Here is a 19,242-nt window from a genome sequence, read left to right as displayed (position 1 = left end):
GTGTATTGGTAAAATGTATAAAACTTAGGGTGTTTGCAATCAACCAGTCAAACAGAAATGATAAAAATAGCTAAACACAAATGTCACTCGTAATGACTACTGCAGTTTCTGTATTACTCAATCCCTTTATAAGAAGCATATTTAGTATCTAGAAGAACACCCTTCTGCTTTTATGACCTGCTGAAAACATTAAACATTAAATTTTGATGTCTCGGGTGTTTCTGTGGAATCTTGGTCCATTCTTCATGGACATTGCGTGTGCTGCAACCACTTTCTTTAAAATTGATTAAAGACTTCTCTATGGGATTCTCTAAGTGATCTTAAGTTGATTGTCTTGTTGGAAGGCCCAATGATGCCTAAGCTTTAACAGTGCCAGAGTTCCTGTAATTCTGAATTTATTCTGAATTCTGAATGCGTCCAACTGTATTTCTAAGAACATTAAATGTCACTGCTATCCTTTTTTATCATTTCCCTTTATTTGCAAGGCAACCGTTGTGTTAACTTAGCTATATTTATTTTAACATGCCATCAAATGTCACAGTTTACATCCCCTAGCCAGCACAGGTCTTTATGATGAATTCTAATCAGTGAATTGACAGCCGTAGTCATTAAAAGTGCCATATTGTGTTAAATATAGAGAAACCACTTTTTTCATGTTAAGCTACTTAAACAATTTGTTCACCCTCATTTGATTGGTTTATCATATAACTTACTCTAGAATCTAATTTACACTAGTGCCTTAATCATTATGAATTTAACTACACGGTAGAATGGTTTTAGCAAAGTTTGTTAATCTTAAACAATTTCTTAAATGGTGATGATCAGTAATTTATTACTAAGGAATTATTTGAAAAAGCTGTTTCCACTCATTCTCATATTTCTTAATGGGCTACATTAAGCGGCATGATTCCACCTCTCTTTGGCCTAAATATTTTGGAATTCATATGACTAAAGACGAGCATGAGTAACTCAGCTAATGGCTATGCAGATTTCAGTTTAAACTTGTGAATGTCTAGTTTTGGAAACACAATTACTGTAATTTTCACACTATAAGGCACACTTAAAATACTTTAACTGTCCCAAATATCATCAGTGCGCCATATAATCCTGTGCCGCTTATGTATTAATTCTACGAGTCATGAGCAGTAAAGCCACTCCGATGAAAAGCAGAGTTATAAAGTTTTAGTGAAGTTTCCTCAGCACCGAGACTCGAGACTGGAGCAGTATTAGCATTATCCGCCTACTGCGCTAAGTGCTAGCTTTTTCTCTATTTAGAGGTGAGTATTATTAGCCTATAGCCTGCTGCTAACCCCAGCTAGCACTGCTGGAGCAGCATTAGCATCACCCGCTAACCATCCTAAGCACTAGCTTTTTCACCGTTCAGAGGTGAGTATTATCGGCCAGTAATCTGCTGCTAAAACAAGCCACGTGGGACAAAACGTTATTGCCCTGGCTTACCAGGTTCCTTGGTTTAGCGCTGTCCGTGGTGTTGGGTATTAGCCACTAACCGTGGCTTGTGTTAGTGGTTAGCTGCTAATGCTGCTACAATCAGCTTTTGTGAAAATATGGAAATCTAACCTTACTGTTAATAAACGGAAGCACTTACTTACCCAAATAAACAGTTTTCAGGAGAGAAATCTGTATAGATTAACATCCAGCATTTGTTTGACTTTAAATTTATTTTTTTTAAGAATTACAGTTTTGTTTACTTAACTTATCTTAGCTTTGCAGTATTAAACACCAATAATCATAACAATTAAACCACACAAAACAAATATAATGTTATCAGGTGCTGGGGGTTAGGTCAATGTGATGAGTTATTATTCCATGTTTATTTAAAGTTTGTTTTGAGACAATGGGACTTACATTTTTTTCTTTGGAACTTCTTGGCTTCTAAGCAATTGTTGGATTTTCTTTGCAACATCATAGGTGTCTTAGGAAAGATTAAACATGCTTTAATTTTACTTTAGCATAATAAAACATTTATGAAAAGTGATTAATGTGCAGCACATACCAAATTCTCCTTGCACAGTCACATCTACTTTTTCCCACAGCTTCCCTTGTGTCACCGGTACACGGCTGTCGATAACAGCTTGTGTGATGCTTTCAGGTGATTTAAATGGTGGCCAGTGGGACTGTTGTTTATCCTCAGTTAGCCAGGTTTTTGCTACCACCACCACTTCCGCAGAGGGTTTTAAGGTAACCACCGCATACATGGTTTGCCTAAAGACACAAGACAACACAGTGGGCAACATTATCCTGGTGTTCACTGTCAAGATTTTATTAGCACAGTGTTATCTACACTTAATTGCTTATGAAAAGTCGATTTTCATGAGGAAGAAAAAAAAGTGCCTCTATTCACACTATAATACAAATTAAATGGAAGCTTATATTTTTACCAGTTATGACCAGTTTCTGAACACCAGAATTAAGCATGTCACTCTGACATGGTAGTTACCTGACCACGGAAAAACACTGTAAATTCCAAATTCCAATGCAAATTCAGTAGTGCAAATTCCCTTCAGAAAACATATGCAGTATTTGGCACTGTGTGAACTTTAGCATTTTTTAACACTAAGAGCTAGAACATTGGTCTTGCTTTCTCAGGTTGGTAGATTGCACCTCTTTTCTCCCCATAACTCAACACAGAACAACACAATAAGAGCCAACACAGGCATCAGTTATATGATATAACTGAACTATAGCAGTTGGGTTTCCTTCATTTTTCTGATGACGCTGTAAAAAGAAAAATATACAACGGCTTCAACAAATGACATGTCCTAGCCTCCAATGTCCCAGCCAGGTGGTATTATGTGATGTAGTTATGTGTTCTATGTATTTAATTGCTAAAACTAATCACTTTAAATGCACATAAAACTGCCAACTAAATGTACAGCTATACAATCAAACTTTGGGGCTTAGAGTTTAAATATAATTTCAATTGTTTAGTCACCATATCACCATCTTAGCAAATGTTCCTTTACACCAAAACCCTCTACAGAGGAGTAATTGTACTCTTTAGTAGTGAAAAATCCAGAAAATCAGCACCATGAGTCATTAGGTAAACTCTGGAGTGTTTTTTCTTAATTAAGTTATTAAGTAAACTTAAATCAAATAAAAGAAAAAAGTAATGTGTTCCTCAGTGTAACGCTGTCAGGTGGCATAAAGCTAACGGTTAGCTGCTAAGGCTGCAGCCTTAGTGAAAATCTGGATATTTAAGCCTACTGTCAATAAACGGAAGTGCTTTAGAATTCCGAATAAACATTTATCAGAAGAGAAATCTGTGTAGATTAACATTTAGTGCTCCTTTGACTCAAAAATGTTTTTTGTAAGAATTATAATTTGGTTTACTTAGCTTAGCTTTACTTTTTTATATACTTTTCTCAGCGTGTCTCTCCACAACCATGCAACAACCAATCAGAATGTTTTCTGAATTTCCCAGGAGCGAATCAGCGCTCTGATAGCAGACGCTGAAGATTTGAGGGCCAAATAAACAAAACTTTCTCAGCTGCGTGAGAGAAAAGTACATTTGAAGAGGCGCCTCAGCTTATAAATCCGCTGTTTGGGACTATTTTGGGCAAAAACACAGTTAGCAGATAAAGCACAGAGTGATATCAGTTTGGTATTTTCTTAAAGTATGTGACTGGCTGACAATATTTGTTGGTTGAGTTAACTGAATAATATTCATGTTTACATTTTATATTACTGAACTTTATTTAAATTTGCCTGTTTTTGATTAATAGTAAGAATAAGTGTTCCTTTTTAATAATAATAATAATAATATGTTGTGATTTTAATTCCTCTGTGCTTTTTTCTTATTAATATTGGCTCTGCAATTGTGATTAGTAGCACCTAGTTGATTTGAAACAGAAAGGGTTAAAAGCACACTGCATGTTGGAGCTAGTTCATATTGATATATATCGAAACCGAAACGAAACCGTGGCTCAAGAACCATGCGTGATACGAACCGAACCGTGGCACACTGTACCGTTGCATCCCTAGTGACAACCCTGTTCCTTACTAGTGTCGCATAATGCGCCTTATTATGAAGTGCACCTTGTGTATAGAAACAGACCATAAAAGACGTTTTGATTGATAGTGTACCTTATAGTGTGAAACATACGGTACTTCATTTAGGTTTGCCTCCGTACTCTGCGTGTAGCTGGGTAATCAAGGCAGCTACTATTTTAGATAGGTTGCTAAAGTGATCTGAACAATGCTGGTTAATAAGTTACAACATGCTAATGTGAACTGCTAACAGTTTACAATGAAGGAGCAGCCAGGCCACAGCTGCTTACTACCTTGGCAGCAACCAGTATGACAGAAACATAAGCCAGAAACAGAAAGCTACTCTCTGTATTGAGTGTGTATCCAAATGTCAAGTGTGTGAGCTCTTGTGGGATAATACATTTGTTGACCAGTTTTAGGAGTATGACATCATCGTTTGCCAATCTGGCATCCTGTATGAACTGTGCCTCTGGGGACGCTTCACATGTGTCGGAGGAGGCGTATGTTAGTCTTCACCCTCCTGGTGTGTTGGGGCATTACTAGTTATAGGGGGAGTCCTAATGAGTGGGTTGGGTAATTGGCCTTGTAAATTAGGGAGAAAATAGGATAAAAAAAGAAAAAAAAGAATGACACCTGTAAACTTCATTCATGTCTAAACACATCAATTTATCAGATGACAAGTCAAAATTTAGGAGGCACCTTATTCTGGACTGTTTAAATTCTTATATTTAACACCATGTTGTTGTTTTTTTACTTTCGGTATTATTCCGGAATACAGTGGAAGACAATTAATTTTATTAATATAAACATGCAGTTTTTTTCTCCTGTTTGAGATTTCCTTACCTATAGTGAAACGTTGAACCCTTCTCTTGGAGATCATTCTCCACCTCACTCTCATCATCCTCTTCATGGTCACTCTCCTCACATTCTTCCTGCTCAAAATAGCTTTCGTCATCCTCCTCTTCACTATTGACCAGAGTCTCTTCTCCCTCTTCAAACTCAACATCCCAATTTTCGACCTCATTTTCTTTTGGCTGTACCACAGTGTCCGTCCTTTGAAGGTCATTCAAACGATTCATCAGTGATGCTTTTACTTTGTCCTGATCCTCAGTTGGAACGCAGACAATCACACTCTGCTTGAAAACAAGGATTTTATGCTGCTCTGAATGCCCAAACAGATTTGAAGAAATGCTCTTCAAAATAAGGGTCATGAGCACTGGAGTTAGAGGGCAGCCTTGACAGAGCTTCTTGCATTTCTCTGATGAAAATGCTGAGGTGTTTCCATCAGAATCAAAATCCTCTGCATTTCTAAGGAGGTTTTCCATGATTACAAAATCTTGACACGAGGCAGAATTGTTTTTTGCTTCTGTGAATCGTTTCTGTTCCTCTAAAGCCTTTTTGATGTAGCACCACTTGACTTGTGGGCATGGACTTTTGAAAGCTATCCCAAAAGCAGCTAAACCCTTTGGCTTATGTCCCTTGTACTGAGACTCCAGGTGGTCTTCTAAGCGCCTTGCTAGAATTGTTGCAATGATGAGATAGTCAACATTAAAGAAGCGTTGCCCATCACTGTGAGGATTTTGAACAGATTCACAGAAGTGAGTTTTCTGGAAATCAAATGAATCACTGAGCATCCTGCTGTAGAGGACCTTTAGATATGGAATCAGATCTTGAATTACTTCCTTGTAGAAAGAAACTGGAATGCCGTCTGGTCTGGGGGTGTCTGATACTTGCAGAGATTGAATAGCTGTCACAAGATCAATCTCGTTCATCACACATTTGTTGTTTTCATTTAAAGACAAATCAGCTTCCACTATACCAAATCCCCTTTTATGATGCAGCAGTTGGCCAATGTAGTGTATTTCTACATCTTTCTTGTAAGAAATCACAGCAACGTTATTGACCTGCAGGCTCAGGGGCTGGTGGTCAGGCCTCTGCAAGTTGTTTATTTCACAGGTTTCAATGCGCCACATACATTCTTCTGGTATGAAGAAATAATCGAGCCTTGACTTTATGTTGTTTTTGTTGAATGTGTATTCCCGTGTTGCTGGGTTCATTCTCCTCCAGACGTCTACCAGTTGAAGAGATTTCATGAATTTTTCAACACAACCTCGGAGCTTGTCATGTGATCTGTTGTTTGTCACTTTGCCGGGTTTGGATTGAGTTTTCTTGTCAATGAAGGGATTAAGCACCGTGTTGAAATCTCCTCCAATTACAAGCATTCCTGTGGCCATATGCTGCAGATACAGTGTTAATGTATCCAGGGTTTTCACATCTGCATGATGGTTATAAACACTGACAAGCGTGTAAAGTTGATCTCCTAGTTTACATTTCAGTACAAGATAAGATCCATTAATGTCCTTTTCAACACTGATACTTTTAAAATCTAGTGTTTTTCTCACTAGTATCGCTGATCCTTTTCGAGATGAAGTGTACTGAGTGTAATAAAAGTTCCATTCATCTCCAACATCTAACCTGCAGTTATTGTTTTGACCAATGTGAGTTTCTTGTAGGAAAACAACATCAGCATCATACAGTTCTTTACACTTCTTTTGCTTAAGTCCATTGATATTCCAGGTGACAAACTTAATTGTCTTTGCTGTTGCCATTGAAGTAACTGATCACTAATGCTTGTCTGCCATCCTATTTTCTTCCTGTCAATATGAATGAGGAAAGTAAAGAAAAAAAGTTTTTTTTTGTTTATCACAACAGGTAACATTCTGAAGTTACTTCTCTAATCAAATGGTATGTAAAATCTAGATATTAAATTAATCCATCATTTATTTTTTATATAACACTTCTCTGTTGGTAATGAATTTGTTTCTGTGTTTTGTTTTTGGAGAGCACATGGACCAGAGACTAGAGCCCCCCCCCCCCCTTTTTGTTTCGCTTGATGTTTTGTGTTGTGTCATCTCTCATCTGCAGTGCATACATATATAGTGTTAAAAAAGGGAACTTTTGATGTGAAAGCATGCAAAAGGCATGAACTAATTCTCTTAATTAATCATGGATGTGTTTTGAGTGTAATGTGAAATAAACAAATCAGCTTTTCACTTGCCATTCCCTATAAGGGCCAGGTGCGCTCTGACTTTGGCACATTGGTATTTTATCTGCATTTGTGTGCTGAGCACGTGCCTTGCACATGGTGCACCTGCATAGCTAAGAAGATAGGTATGGATGGGTGACTACTGACCGTTGGCAGGGTTTAAATTGGTCAGTGGTGCACCTGTGTTGTCCGCTACCAAGATTGAAACATGCCAGAATCAGTGTAGTTTGAGGGTGTAGAGATGTCAGGTCAGACAGTCACCACCTGCAGCTTACACAAACTACAGCAGATCTCGCGGTGTGGCTCTCATAGAAATAGAACTTCCTTCTACTATTATAGCATAAAACTGCATGGATATGAGCTAGAATAACAATTACTATTAGGAGAAATTCTAAATTATAAGCATTGAGTACTATATATATATATATATATATATATATATATATATATATATATATATTAATTTAGGTGTGCATTTCCCCTGTTATAACAACAACAACAGTAATTATGAATAACAGTAATGGGCCTGTTCTGACTATGTAAAGTAGAATGCTTAAAAGCGTCATATATTATAAACACAATGACCAACTGACTAATATTCTTTAGTACTACTTTAACTACATGCATGCAAATTTTCACCCATCTAACAGACATGAAACCAGTCACCAGAAATCTCCAACTGAAAACAGCCTGATTTTTCACATTATTTACATGGGAAACACGCCTCCCCAACAACTTAGCCTTATAAAATATTATTAGTATGTAAAAAAACATCAGATTTTGTTATAGAAAATTTACTTACTATCACAGCATTCACAATACAGTACTGAACCGCAGATAAAGAATTTGGAAAAAGTCCTTTTTTGCTTGCTCACTTCTCCTCACAAACATGCATTTATTTTTAGAGCAACCGGAACGTAATATCCTCAAGTTCCTAGCGACCACACAATGTAATGTTTTCACGTAAAGTTGAACGTGAATACAAAGCTAAGGATGTCCATTTCTAGATTCTTTGTTTTTAATTGGTCAACAAACAACTATTTTTCTTGAGTGACAGTCTTCTGCACCAATGGCATGAGCGCTGGATCACGTCTGTTATTGGTCCCACCCATAGACTGTATATAGCTGGACAGAGCATCGTCTCTTAAAAGTGAAGCCACCACAGGTCGGGCGCCCCCTGCTGTTCGGCTGCAGAAAGCTGTGTAACTCCACCCATCCCCATAGGTTTCAATGGCAAAACAGACAACTTTCAATCACGTTTTTTTCTAATATACTGTAATTCTACCTCCATTATTTAAATGCAGCAGCTAGTGTAACCTCTGCTTATATTGTCAAATTTTTATATCCCCACAGAATTCGGTTTTTAAAACGTTATTCGGCTCTATTCAAAAAAGGTGTGGTTATGGTAAAAGGGCTGCTTATGGGCGGGACCAATAACAGACCGACAGCTCCGCTCCGCCCCGCTCTGCAGTCTGTGACCGCGAGGCAGCCTTCGGGGGCGGGGTTATTTAAATGAGTAGGCGGTCTCTCCACAGCCTTTCTCCCTCCTCTGGTCTCTTCTGCGCAGACTCTGGTCTCTGAATCGCCAAAATGGAGGAAGATTTTGGCTTCATTTTCATTGAATGAATGGGAACGGAGACACGGCGTCCATCTTTATATACAGTCTATGGTCCCACCCATAACCAGCCCTTTTACAATAACCACACCTTTTTTGAATAGAGCTGAATAACGTTTTTAAAAATGAATTATGTGGGGATATATAAATTTGACGATATAAGCAGAGGTGACACTAGCTGTTACATTTAAATAAAGGAGGTAGAATTACAGTATATTGGAAAAAAACGTGATTGAAAGTTGTCTGTTTCTCCATTGAAACCTATGGGGATGGGTGGAGTTACACAGCTTTCTGAAACCGAACAGCAGGGGGCGCCCGACCTGTGGTGGCTTCACTTTTGAGAGACGATGCTCTGTCCAGCTATACACAGTGTATGGTTGTGACAGATTTGCTTCCTTGTATTTAGAGAGGTTGGGGCACTTTGGAGAGGTTTTGAACACTTTGGAGACACCTAGTACCTGGATACCTGATATAATGCTGTGTAGCTTCTTAAGGCTTTCTTGTATCTTTTTTAAGTTTTGTCATTTGTTTGGCAAGACCCTACTGAATCAGAAAGTGTAGAGAATGACTGATGTTTCATCACAAACATCCATACACACATTGGAAACTCCAAATATAACAGGCACTTTTTTTTTTTACATTTTTTTTTCTGAATTCGATGTTCTCAAATGGAACCTAAATAATGGAAATAAAAGTCTGGAAGTGAATTATTGTTTAGATCAAAGCGTCTCCTTTATTTTAAGGCCAGAATGGTCATTGTGCTATATCTAAAACCTAAGATATCCAGTGTTATAGCGTAGTAGTACAAATTGCATGAAAATGAGCTTAAAATTGGATCTGCGGAATGGAAACTGGATGAGCCTATGAGTTCAATTTCAATCCATTTTATTTAGATTTTCGTTGTTATTTCAGTCTAGCCTTCCATTGTTCGATGGTTTTGGTTTCTATTGTCAAACAATAATCGCACAATTTATTTCAGTAAGGTTTTCTAACTTGAATCTTTCTTTCAGTGAGATTTCTAGTGTGATTTAAATGTTCCTTTATTTTTTTAAACAGTGTAGAAATATTATTTTTAACAGAGGCTTTTGTTCTTCTGTCACATTTGACCGATTTAGAAATTTTCTTCCTTCCATGATTTTGTGTATCTAGCACACAACATTTTCATTCAATTTAACTTTTGTACTCCCTCTGTGTTCCTGTACAAAAATGATCTCTTTAAAAGTTAATATGTAACCCCATAATAAAAGTGTCTAAATAAGATATAACATAATAAATATTAAATATGTGTATTCAGGTATATGACGATTCCTCAAATGAACATTGTTTATGTCCTACACTCTCACATTCGTTTGTAAAGCAACACACTTTTTGTGTGCAGCAGACACACATAAATTAGTAAAACACATGGTACCAACCACATGGGATACCTACTTAGCAACACCTACACAACTCCCTCTCCCCAGGGCTGTTGCATATTAAACACTCAGCAACATCCGGCACTGCATTGAAGTGGGAACCTCCTAACTGCACCCCTCATCAAAAGCTCTTTTCTACTCAGTAAAGTTCTTTGATGTGTTTAAACATGAATTTTGTAACATGTTTTTAATTACAAGAGGGCATATGTCTTTTATTTCCTGATTAAAAAGTACTACTTTTTTAAAACAAATGTTCTTGCTCAACAATGACACAAAGCAATGTAATACACGGCACAATATGTTTTGTCTGAGTTTATGTTATAGTCAACATAATCACGACAATATAGGTGACAATATACACATTACTGATAGTACCTACTACAATTAGCTATAATGGCTAATGTTTGAACAAAATAACAAAACCAGTTTAACCTGAAATGAACAGAATAGGAGGGTTAGGATTGTGTTTGTCCTTCCTAAGAAACAAAAAATGAATGTGTTCCCATCCCTATCCTGTTGTAAAACAGCTGCTCCACCAGTTCTACAGATAATGTAGTTTCATTTCCTCTGAATCTCACTCACTTTCATTTCATGGTTAATCCTATTCCTGAAACAACAGTGTTGTAAAAAGCGTGTCTATAATAAAATTGAGCTCAAGTCTATGAGAATTACAGACAGTAAAAATTAATAGAAATTCAAAATGTGTAATATTCACCTAAACTTGATTAAAAGTCTATCACAATATTATACAGTTGAAACCAAAAGTTTAAAATACACATTATAAAAAAAAAACACATATGCATGTTTTCTCACTGTCTGATATGAAATCAGAATAAACCATTCCTGTATTAGGTCAGTTAGGATGACTTAAATTATTTATATTTACCAAATGCCAGAATAATGAGAGAGGGAGAGAATTTTGAGGCATTTTATTACTTTCTGCAAAGTCAAAAGTTTACATACACGCCTTTACACTTTAAAAGTTGGGACAGCCCATATAATGATGCCATGTCTTTGGAAGCTTCTGATAAGTTCATTGGCAACATCTAAGTTAAGTAGAGATACACCTGTGGACATATTTTAGGGCACACCTGAAACATACTGCTTCTTTTTGTAACATCATGGGAAAGTATAAAGAAATCAGCCAAGATATCAGGAAGAGAATTGCGTTCTTGCACAAGTCTGATTCATTCTTTGGTGTAATTTTTTAAGATGCCTGAAGGTGCCTCGTTCATCTGTACAAACAATTATTTGCAAGTACAAACAAGTTGGGAACGTCCAGCCATCATACCGCTCAGGAAGGGGACGGGTACTGTGTCCCTGGGATAAACATTCTTTGGTCCGAAAGGTGCAGATCAACCAAAAAACAAAAGCACTTGGGTACACAGGTACTGTATCAACATGGGCTAAAAAAAGCACCATGCCAGAAAGAAGCCATTACTTCACAAGAAACATAAAAACGTCAGATCAATGCTTTGCAAATGCACACAGGAAATGACCATTGTTACTTTTGGAGCAAAAAGGTAGAAGTTTGCAAGCCTAAGAATGCCATCCCAACTATGAAACACGGGGGTGGAAGCATCATGCTGTAGGGTTGTTTTGCTGCATGAGGGACTGGTGCACTTAACCCCTTAAAATGTCTTGTCCCGTATACGGGCTACATGGGAAGGTGATACGAAACATTTTTTTCTGCAGTAAAATAACTTATTTTCATTCTCCTAAAGGACACATGGAGAAACTGCCTGTTTTCTCTTTACTTCACTTCTGCATGTTTAAAAAAAGAGGTAAACAGGAGACAAAGATAACGAAACTAAAGGTTTGGAGGACATGAACTGTTTGATTTGTATTTAGGACTTTCAATGTTATGATATTATTCATTATATTTTTACTTTAGCAGATTTATTAAATATATTTTTTATATTTTCTATTACAATTATAATTATGCTTTTCAGTAGTGTTTCTTATCAAACATCAAAGCTTTTTATGTAACGCTTGAATAGAAATCTTCAAGATTTAGGGATGCAATGTCGGGCAGACAATTGACAAAATTCCTGGCCTGTTAAGAGGTTAAAATAGATTGCATCATGACGAAAGAACATTATGTGGCAATACTGAAGCAACATCTCAAGACATCAGCCAGGAAGTCAAAGCTTGGGCACACATGGGTCTTTCAAATGGACAATGACCCGAAGCATACAGACAAACAGGTTACAAAGTGGCTTAAGGATAACAAAGTAACAAAGGCAATGTTTTGGAGTGGCCATCACAAAGCCCTGATCTCAATCATATTTAAAATTTATGGGCAGTTCTGTCAGGAGGAATGGGCCCAAATTCCAGCCAACTATTGTAAGGTGAAGAGTAACTGTTTATTATACCTTGGGTGTATTGACAAATATCTTTCAGTTATGATTACTTAACTTAGTATCTATAAGTACATAATCATTGTGTGAAACCTTGTATTTTATATGCATTAATCAATACTCACATTGTACTTTATATACATTTATATAGAAGATTAACCAATAACCACAATATATATTCTTTACACATATAGTAAAACATTGTTTGATCAGGCATGTGATTAACACATCTATTATATGACAAATTAACCCACATGATACATAAGGCATTTACTAACACATAGGATCTATTGTATGGCGGACTAACCACGCGTTACTAACACATTAACATATAACATATGAAATCTATTGTGTGACTTGCGTAGCTCAGGCTTGAAGCATTTCGTTCACTGCATGACCCTAACTAACGGCCATCAACTCGACTGGTACACTCGGTACGAGACTACATTTCTACAGAGGAGGCTTTTAGATCAAAGCGGCCTTCTGTGTGTGGGGGAACTTGCAGCGGCTTCAAAGAGAGGGGTGACGCGCACACACACAGATAGTGCCACGATGTTCCATTCTGGAAGAACACAGTCAAGGCCAAACACTAGTGGTCCAGTCAGACACGTGAAACTTGAGTACTAACATGTGAAATTACGCATGCTAACATGAGATGATTTTAGCAACGCCTCATCAACAGGTTTCACGTCATTTGGGTGTGGACCCATCTTTCATTTCTTTTCTACAACAAAGGAGCTTGGGGAAGGATACCCAAAATGTTTGACCCAAGTCATACAGTTTAAGGACACCAGTAATAAATACTAATGAAATGTATGTAAAGTAATAAAAATGCCTTAAAAATTCTCTCTCTCTCTTGTTATTCTGGCATTTGGCAAATCTAAATAATTTTAGTAATCCTAATTGTTCTAAAACAGTAAAGGTTTATTCTAATTTCATGTCAGACACTGAGAAAAACTATGCATATGTGTCTTTAATATAGTGTATGTAAACTTCTGGTTTCAATCGTACATTGCTGTTTTGTTACTACAATTAGCTATAATGGCTCAGTCATTTTTAAATGTAACCTAAAACCAGTGAACCTGAAATGAACACAACAGGAGGGTTAGCACTGAATGTTCACTCACCCCTTTTGTGTTGTGTAACAACTGCTCCACAAGTTCTATATGTAAAGTTGTTTCGTTTACTCTGAATCTCGATCACTTTCAATTCATGGATAATTGTATTCCTAAAAGTGAGCTCCACCTAGAGCAAATCAGAAAATGAAAAAAGGGAGCAGGCTACTTAAAAGTTGTAAAATGAAGCACAAATATTTGATATGTGTGAACTAAAGGGTATACTGACATGTCTGGGAAAATGTTCATTTTACGGGCTTTGTATTTCTTGTGCTGAAGCCCAGCTTTTTTTTACTTTATATTTCTATTTTATTATAGTGCTGTGTTCTCAGTCATTTCTACTGATATTACTGAAATTATTGAAAATGTGTGTGAATTACAGAAACAAATTTTAAAACTCTCACTATGGACTAAAAAAAACTAGAAAAAGCCTCATCCCCACACACAACATTTCAACACAAGTGAAGCACAGCCTGAGGCTTATATCTCATTTTATAATTCAGGCGTGGTTGCAGTTTATTTTGTGCTTAAGTATATTACCTCATAATGTTTTACCTAACTATTGCATAGGTAAGTATTGCAGTGGAAAACAACTTACATGTGTCATCAAGATGATCGAAAACCCTAAAAATATTTTAAAAACATATACGGAATGATCAGGTGAAACTTACCCTGTTACACAGTCCTTTCTTTATTAGTGTTCGAAGTGTCTGACGGAATTCCACTGGCCTTTGTCCTGTACAAGAAGATATGAGGATATATTAAAAGATTTACAGCGTTGTAAAAAAAGCGATTAAGATTAGACTCTCTGTCTGTTGCTGTCAGTGTAGAAGAAAAACTGCAATGAAAGAGGGTTGTCCTTTTAGCTTAACTTTCTGATGTGATGCTGGCCTGGGGAGGAGCCAAACAGAGAACAGAAAACACACCCAGATACCAGCACAGCTTTATTAAAAAAAAAACCCTCAAATATCTTTGAATAGTTATTTAATTAGCCTTCCTCTTGACCATCTCTACAAAGCCTTTTCTTTCTACTACTTTGATACATATCAGTTTAGTTGTGTCTCTCTCTTACAAAGGAAATAAAGCGATCTCTAAACAGTAACACTATCCTGGCAGTATCATGACCTAGAGTACACTGTAAAAAGAACATAGTGAAATGGACAGTAATTGCACGGCAACAATTAGCTTGAAAGATTAATACAGGAATAATCACAGTGCTGTAATTATCACTGTAATAGGCTGATGTATTTTAAAAGCAATTGTTGCATTCCCATATTTCTTACACATAAAATCCTTTAATTTTCCCCAAAATCGTCAGTGTGCCTACTAATCCAGTGTGCCTTATGTATGAATTTTACCAGTCAGGTTGAAAAGGAGCAGTAAAGCCTCTCTGCTGAAGTACAGCGTTATACAGGAGTTTCAATGAAGCTTCTCCAGTGCTGAGGCTGCAGCACTATTAGCATTAGCCGCTAAACCCCAGCGCTAGCTCTTTTGCCATTCAGAGGTGAGGTATTATTGGCTTGTGGCCTGCTGCTAACTCCGGCTAGCACTGAGTATATCAGACTGTAGCCCATGTTAAAACATATGGGCGATTATATTGGACAGTCCTCTGTTAAAAGGAGCTATGTGGGAGGAATCATTAACTAATATTGTTATGTTGTTTAGGTAGTAAGAATGCACGACTCCGTACTACCTTTCTTAAACTTTATCTAAAGCTCTGCAACATGTACAGCAGGGAAGCATCACAACATCACTGCTTCAAGTACTACTTCTACATATGCATATCAACTCCCAGGGTAACGGTATGCCACCTACTGGTGTGGCTGTATGCAGACACAACAAATATCACCCTGGCTTACTGGAAAACTCAGAGTTCCTCAGTGTAGCACTGTTGGGCCGCAGTTACTAGCTCAACAGCAACTAGTGGTTAGCCGCTAATGTGGAAATCTAGAAATCTAAGTAAATAAACAGAAGCACTTTACTCACATAAATAAGCAGTTTTCAGGAAATAAATCTGTGTAGATTTTATTTCTATCACTCGTTTGACTTCAAAAGAAAATGTTTTGTTTTTCAGTTTTTCTTAGCTTAATATTAGTTACCCCACCACCACCGAGTGGCAAGACCTGCTGAATTAAAAGGAAAAAAGAACACCCCTGTTCTCTATTAGTGTTGATTAATGTGCCTTATAATCCAGTGCGCCTTGTGTATAAAAATAAGCATGTTTTAGCTAACGTTAGCTGGCTTAGCTAATGTTAATTACTTTATTTTAGTGGGAAATGTTTTAGCTAACGTTAGCATATAGTTAACTATGTTTAAGACAGCAGTACGGAAAGTGCAACACTTTCAGTTGATATTTAGACCAAGTTCTATTTGGTATAAACTTAATGCACATACAGTCTTACCTTAGCTTTGAATGGTGATACAGGTACAGCTGGGGTTTACTGTAGAAATTCTGGACCTCTAAAATGTCTGTGGATCCCTAAAAAAACAGGTTTTCAAGAGGTTAATTTTTAAAACACTGAATTATTAAAACAGAAAAAACATCACCAAATTACACATTTTTGGTTGTTTCTTAATTAGCCAAAGTTATCACAGCCTTTACAAACAGATAAAACAAAAGAAGAAGGAGTGAACTTAAACTTCTGCTGCTTACAAAACAAAAACAACTCTGGGTCTGGAGGGCAGCAACCAGCTTTTCTAGTAACAAAGCATGCAGGGGCATGCTCTACCAAACCTTGCCAACAGAAACACAAAATGTTAAATACAAAATGTCCTTGCATAACATGATTCATTACTCAGCCAGAACCGCATTTCTTCAGCACAGGGACATTCGGATGATAGTTTTTACCATCAAAGGCTGGTATTTTTTTATACATGTCCTTAAAGTCCAATAAATACATTCTCTAACTCTCATGTCCCTCGATGAAGTTCCATATCCCACATCCCACAACCACCACCTCCTCTTTGAATCAGTCACATTTCAAAGAGAAAAAAGCTCCTTATATTAAATAAAGATGTGGCTTTCTAGCTCAAAACAGAGGCCACAAAAACTCCATCCCACATTCTCCACCCACACCATAGTTACATGCCAGTGACACATTCAGTGTTTAGTTAATTGTCTGTTCAGACCGGAGAAAATGGGCAGATGATTGTATTTATCACCAAAAAGGTTTTCACTATTGTTTAAATATTGATTTAAAGATTTTTGTTAAGTGCATGAGTAAACATTTCTGTTCTTGGTCTTTTCCAAGGTGACCCCCCCCCCCCCCTCCATGTTTAAAAGGTGCATAGATTTTGTTAGCTTGCATCTCAAATATCATTGAGATATTTGAAATTAAATAAATAACTTTATTTAATTTATTCAGATTAAAATGTGAAACTTGTTTATTAAACAGATGTATTACACACAGAGTGATCTGTTCTTTTCTTTGTTGATGATTATGACTTTCAGTCAATACAAATCAGCCAAAAATCAGTATCTCAGAAAATTGGAATATTACATAAGACCAATTTGTACTTTTGGCAGTCTTGGTTTTGTGCCAAGTCCTGCTGGAAAATGAAATCCGCATCTCCATAAAAGTTGTCAGCAGAGGGAAGCATGAACTGCTGTAAGATTTTCCAGGAAAACAGCCGCAGATGACGTGGCTCTCGAAACCATCACAGACCATCAATCAGTAAATTTTGCATTTCATTTGTAAATCAAGGGATCAGAGTCTGGAGGAAGAGTGGAGAGACACACAGTCCAAGCTGCTCGACATCTAGTGTGAAGTTTCCACAATCAGTGATGGTTTGGAGAGACATGTCTGTCATCTGCTGATGTTGGTCCACTGTGATATATTAACTCTAAAGTCTAAAGTGCAGTGTTTTCCCAGAAAATCTTACAGCACTTTATACTTCCCTCTGCTGACAACTTTTATAAAGATGCAGATTTGATTTTTCAGCAGGACTTGGCACACTGCCCACACTACCAAAAGTACCAATTGATCTTATATAATATTCAAATTTTCTGAGACACTGATTTTTGGGATTTCATTGGCTATAAGCTATAATCATCAACAATAAAAGAAAAAAAACAATAAACACTTAAACAGATAACTCTGTGTAATACACCTATATAGTATGAGTTTCACATTTTGAACTGAATTCCTAAAATAAATAAATGTTTCAATTATATATATTTTTTTTAGATCTGTATGTTCATTGGATGAAAGCTCACGTTATACACACTACATTTTACATTATATACACTGTTCTTTCCTATAATTTGTGGTTGTGGTCAGTAGAAATATGATTGCACAAGAGTTGCCAAATCACATTTATAATGTAGCCATAAATCTCAATTTTCATCTTTTAAATAAAAAATAAACTATTTTTAACATATCATACTATTGATATCATTCTTCTCATTTGACAGCACATTAAGAAAGCAATTAATCAGGACTTATTAACACCAAGAATGAGATTTTTACAGACATTTATTTATAAAATACCATGCATAATATTTGTGCAAGCACTAGACATGGGTTCATACAACTCTAAACACTACACATACATTACATTAAACATTAAAAATGTCACCCCCACATAAAAAAACAAACAACACATTGGTAAACAAATAAAATAATCAAGCACAAGTGTACCTGGTTGAAATATGCTGTCAGAAACCTACATTTAAATCCAAAACTGTTATATACCAGAAGTTTTCTTTAAAAATATACAAACCAAGTTACTAAATAGCACATTGTAAGTAGTACGTTCAAAAAATAAAATCACTCATATAAACTTAATTCAGATAAGGCCCACATTTAAATTTTAAAAAGTATTTTTACAACATCAACATTAACCGTTGATGGACCAAAGTTAAAAATACACTAGTAAAACGTATTTGGCCATTAGAATAGAACTCTTTGAAAAGACTGTAAAAATACAGTTAAATGATTCATTACCTTAAAGATTCAGTACTAGTACAAATCTTTTAGCTACCTCATATTATTCTAATTTCCAGTTTTCATTGCTCTTGTAGCCATTTTCAACAGAAGATAAGGCTTCTACAGATAAGTAAAATACTTCGAACACAATTTTGACTTTCTCATTTGAATACACAGCCCTCAACTTTAGTTTTTTATGTTTAATTTCCTTGTAGCTGCTCTGACCACATTCATCCACTAATTTCCTTTGTAATACACAGGCTTTTTTTTACATTTTACTTTTTTTCGTGTTTACTTTTCTTGTAGTTAGAGCTGCTCTGACCACGTTCATCCACTACTTTCATTTTGAATAACGGCCTTCAACTTTACTTTTGTTGTGTTTAATTTTCTTCTGGTTAGAGCTGCTCTGACCACATTCATCCACTAGTTTCCTTTTGTGAGAATGTGCTACAGATTCTTTTGACTTGAGGCTCAGATTGAGACTGACAGGATTGTGATCAGAAATCCTTGAGTTTTTAATCTCGCACTTGTCAATGGACACTGCATCAGTCTCTGGAACGAATAAATAGTCAATCCTGGACTGCACAACATACGTGTATTTCTTCTCTTTAGGATTCTGAACTCTCCATGTGTCTTTAAGCTTTAGTATTTTGATGAATTTTTGCAGATTTTCATTTGATTTCTTATCTTTACGCTGATAATTATTGCAGTCTATTTTGGGATTCAGAGCTGTGTTGAAGTCTCCTCCAATCACT

At 36.4% G+C, this 19,242-nt stretch overlaps 1 protein-coding gene across 6 annotated transcripts in view; it reads right to left on the bottom strand.

Annotated features, from left to right (window-relative positions):
• LOC103032585 (uncharacterized) overlaps positions 1 to 19,242 on the bottom strand; it is a 29,185-nt gene that overhangs the window by 3,220 nt on the left and 6,723 nt on the right. For 3 of the 6 annotated variants that reach the window (XM_022666814.2, XM_049476246.1, XM_022666815.2), the window contains 6 exons: positions 15,962 to 16,038; positions 14,231 to 14,295; positions 13,572 to 13,689; positions 4,852 to 6,662; positions 2,015 to 2,223; positions 1,867 to 1,933 (listed from right to left, as the gene is read on the bottom strand). In XM_022666814.2, the coding sequence (XP_022522535.2) occupies positions 1,867 to 1,933; positions 2,015 to 2,223; positions 4,852 to 6,617 (2,042 nt within the window). In that variant the 5' untranslated portion in view covers positions 6,618 to 6,662; positions 13,572 to 13,689; positions 14,231 to 14,295; positions 15,962 to 16,038. Of the gene's footprint in view, positions 1 to 1,866; positions 1,934 to 2,014; positions 2,224 to 4,851; positions 6,663 to 13,571; positions 13,690 to 14,230; positions 14,424 to 15,961; positions 16,039 to 16,212; positions 16,580 to 19,242 lie in introns of those variants that run through there. The other 3 variants (XM_049476247.1, XM_049476245.1, XM_007230513.4) reach the window with 3 other exon arrangements.

This window comes from Astyanax mexicanus, chromosome 3 (genome assembly GCF_023375975.1).
Source record: "Astyanax mexicanus isolate ESR-SI-001 chromosome 3, AstMex3_surface, whole genome shotgun sequence".
NCBI lineage: Eukaryota > Metazoa > Chordata > Actinopteri > Characiformes > Acestrorhamphidae > Astyanax > Astyanax mexicanus.
This window is presented reverse-complemented; position numbering and strand designations above follow the sequence as displayed.